This window comes from Acomys russatus, chromosome 31, assembly GCF_903995435.1.
Source record: "Acomys russatus chromosome 31, mAcoRus1.1, whole genome shotgun sequence".
NCBI lineage: Eukaryota > Metazoa > Chordata > Mammalia > Rodentia > Muridae > Acomys > Acomys russatus.
Window position 1 is genome coordinate 4,138,501 of NC_067167.1, and position 3,555 is coordinate 4,142,055.

Below are 3,555 nucleotides of genomic sequence, written 5' to 3' on the forward strand. Positions count from 1 at the left end.
GAAGTGGAAGGGCGCCAGGACTGGCACCAGGGGACAGGCCCTACATTATTATTTCTGAACACGCCGGGGCTGTCGGGCTTAAGGAGTGAGTAGTGATTTGCATGCTATTTGCATGCTATTTGCATAGTGTTTGTTAAATGTCAAAATGCTTTCTCTCACCTCCCCTAGTGCCAACCCTTCCCCCCACCAGCTCTCCCACAGGGACAGCAGCATTGCCTACAGCTGAGCAATAGCCCAGTGGGTCTGGGAAGAGACTGGGTAGCAGAGCCGGGACCCAGACCCCCTCAGGGCCCCAAGGGCCAGCTGTGCATGCCCTGCTTCCGAAAGGCCAAGATTCAGTCCCCACCTGGCCCACTCTAACCCCTGCAGCCTGTACAACTCTTAATTAAAACATTATATCCTTCTGGGCTCACTGTGCAGTTCCCAGCACCTAAAAGGTAGGGGGACGGACATGGGGGGGGGGAACCAATGGAGGCTGAGGTACACTCAACACTGGGGTGGTGGAGCGGAACGCCCACAGCGGTGTGCTGAAATACTCAGACCACTTTGCACACAGGGCCCCCCCCCCCCATCAGAGTCTCCTCAGTCAGGGCTCTAGCAGATCCTCTGGAGGCCACCGATCTTCAAAGCGGAAGGAGGCCCGTGGGTCCCCAAAGATGGAACTGTGTCTCGTGACTGGAGGGCTTCCTGGAAGAGGCTGTGTTCTGGGGATTGATGGAGGATCCAGGCAGCGGAGGGTCCCTGGGGAGGGGGACGGTCCCCAAGGCCACAGAGAAACCAGAAGGCTCCTTGCTGGAGAGGTGGACAGAGTCTGAAGTCACCATCAGGAACACGGGAAACAGTGGGTATCAGTAGGGTTGGGACGTTGCATCTACCTGGGAACCCGGCACCTGGATCATCAAGGGACACGCGAACCCAAGGGATCTGAATCAGCAACTCAAAGGCCAGTGCCCTTCTTCCCTTTTCCCAGTGGCCTAAATCTGGGTGTGGACGGGGAGTGCAGTGGTGGGTGGTCACTCAAGCCGCTGGGGCCTTTCTCCGGTAGACACACAGTGCTTGGAGCCCCCTAGTGGGCAGCACAGGAATTGCAGGCAGAGCACTTGTAGCCCCATGGCCACCAAGAGCAGTCAGTGGAGGCCAAGCATGGCAGTAGGAGGTCAGACGCTAGCTGGGAATTCCTCAAGGTCACACAATAAGTTGGGGCCACCAGCGCTGAGCCAACATTAGGAGATGGGAGGGTGAGGCAAGCATGTCCACCCCGTGGGCCCTCGGTTTCCCCACTTGAGTATTCCACCATCTCTAAGGCCCTCATTTGAGTAGCTTACCTGGAAAAGGCTGGGCTCCCAGGAAGGGAGAGGTGTGGCGCCCCCTGGCCCAGCCTGCTCCTTCAGCCGCCTTGTGTTCCTAAAATCATGGCTCCATCTCCTCCAGCCTTGACTACCTGAGGGGGTGCACAGGAAGACACTAGAGACAGTCTGGGCACAGTGTCGTTACTGGGGAACTTGAGACTGGGAGTGCAGCAGTGGTCCCCAGGCTGCTTGTCCTGCCCACGTCTGAGGCGAGTAGACAGAAACTGAAGGAGAGATGGAAACACACAGGCAGAGACATGAAGAACCGGGGGGGGGTGGGGGTGGGGGAAAGAGAGAGAGAGAGAGAGAGAGAGAAAGAGAGAGAGAGAGAGAGAGAGAGAGAGAGAAAGAGAGAGAGAGAGAGAGAGAGAGAGAGAGAGAGAGAGAGAGAGAGAGAGAGAGCAGCACACAGAGGCAGAGATACAGAGAGGACGGCAGGAAGGAGGTCCCCAGAGCCACTGCTGGAGTCTGTGTCACAGACCAACAGAGCTAATGGGGCTGAGAGAAAAGAGGACATAGTCACAGGAGCCCTCCTTACTAGAGTCACCACCATCCCAGCAGGACATCCTATATAAACCAGAACCCACGATCCTACCAGGTCCCCAGCAGGCCAGGTCCTCAGCCCAGGTCTCCAGCAGCCCAGGTCCCCAGCAGCCCAGGTCCCCAGCCTAGGCCTCAACCCAGGTTCCCAGCTCAGGTCCCTGGTCACCTGGGGTCGCTGAGCAGCAGCAATACCGAGCCGTCCTGCAAGCGCGCCTCGCGCACAGTCTGATGGTCGGGCAGCGGCCTAGCGTTGTAGTAGAAGGTTCTGCGCCACGAGCTCACGCCCTGGCCCACTAGCTGCGCGCGCAGGTCGCTCAGTGTGTCGCGGGGCCGCACGGTCAGTGGCAGCAGCAACGCCTCATCGGCCAGGTGTACCTTGATGTGGTAGCGCTTCCAGCGGGACAGCCCGCGACGCAGCCCCTCCATGGCCGCCGCCAGCCCGCGACTCTCTCCCAAGCCAGCACCTGCCAGACCGGCTGGGCCACCCGCCCCCGCCCCTTTCAGGCACGCCCTGCTACAGGAGCAGCTCACGGGGATGGGGGTGGGGATGGGGGTGGGGATGGGGGGGGAGGTGGTGACGTTGGCTGGCCCAACCCCCAACCCCGGGCCTCCATGGCAAACCTTCCCGTGACAGCACATGCAAAGGCCCTGGGGCGGCGTGGATCCTGGTTGAGCTGGAGGAACAGAGCTGGTCCCTGTTTCTGAGGCAGAGGTAATGAGGAATAAAGAAGCAGGACTGGACAGGGAGGGTAGTGTAACTCACACATTTCTTGACCCCTCCAGGGAACATTCTAGAACTGTCTTCCCTAATCTATATCCACATTGGCTTTCTTTGTGTTGGTGGGCTCCAGAAAAATCTCAGTCTTTGCCCTCCATGGTCATCTAGTTAGGGACAGGGGACCATATTCTCCAGCCTATGTGGGCATGGCCTGAGTAGGGGAGACAGACTTCTTCTGGGTTTCGGCTAGAAGAAACTCATTCATATGGCCACTGGAGCTGGGGCTTCAGGGGGATGGGTAAGAGTTCAATATTCCCATTTGCCCACAGTCACCACCCACATAGCTCAGTAAGTGCCTGGTGGGGAGAAGGAAGCACCCCAGCCTCATCTCTCTCCATCACACTTACACAAACACACCTCTGCCCGCGCCCCAACAGGACTGAGCAGTTTGTCCTCTGCGCTGTTGGGCGTTAGTTGTCACCAGCAACAATGGAGTGGCCACCTTGTGACCTTCTAACCCAGTCTCCGCCCTCCCATCCCCCATCCCCCTGCCTCAGTGTCTCTGTCTGTCAACTGAGGCATTGTAAGATGAGGTGTCACAGGGCTCCTGAAGCAAACTCACCCAAGAACGGCTCTGCTGAGAGAGCATTCTAGGTGTCGAATTTGACTCCACAGAGAAAAACAAAACATTCTAAAAATTTAGCACAAAGTGACATTTTGGTGGCTCAGCAGAGGCAGGCAGATCCTTGTGAGTTTGAGGCCGGCCTGGGCTACCCTGATCCCCCCCACACACAAAAGAGCTAGGAGAATACAGAGGAAAAACATACACCTCAGTGTACTGTGTAGGGTGATATTACATCCTGGAGGCTTTAATTAAAAGACTAATAACTGACAACATGCAAATATAAAACACCCACAGACACACACTTCACATAGGCAAACCCG

General features: G+C 57.2%; 1 protein-coding gene across 2 annotated transcripts; it reads right to left on the reverse strand.

Annotated features, from left to right (window-relative positions):
- Nucleotides 1-637: 637 nt before the first annotated feature.
- Tincr (TINCR ubiquitin domain containing) lies at nucleotides 638-2,338 on the reverse strand. 2 transcript variants are annotated; one of them, XR_007833599.1, is made up of 3 exons: nucleotides 2,059-2,338; nucleotides 1,326-1,441; nucleotides 638-890 (listed from the first exon to the last, which is right to left on the reverse strand). XR_007833599.1 is itself a non-coding variant. In XM_051172821.1 (1 exon), exon 1 carries the CDS (start codon nucleotides 2,316-2,318, stop codon nucleotides 2,055-2,057), a length of 264 nt encoding a protein of 87 aa, XP_051028778.1. In that variant the 5' UTR covers nucleotides 2,319-2,338. The 2 variants fall into 2 exon arrangements, 1 of the variants encoding a protein (XP_051028778.1); XM_051172821.1 differs by lacking the exons at nucleotides 638-890; nucleotides 1,326-1,441 and having other exon boundaries at nucleotides 2,055-2,338.
- Nucleotides 2,339-3,555: the final 1,217 nt, after the last annotated feature.

Coding starts and splice junctions, on each gene's coding strand:
- Tincr (XM_051172821.1), bottom strand. CDS start 2,318: ATGGAGGGGCTGCGTCGCGGGCTGTCCCGCTGGAAGCGCTACCACATC.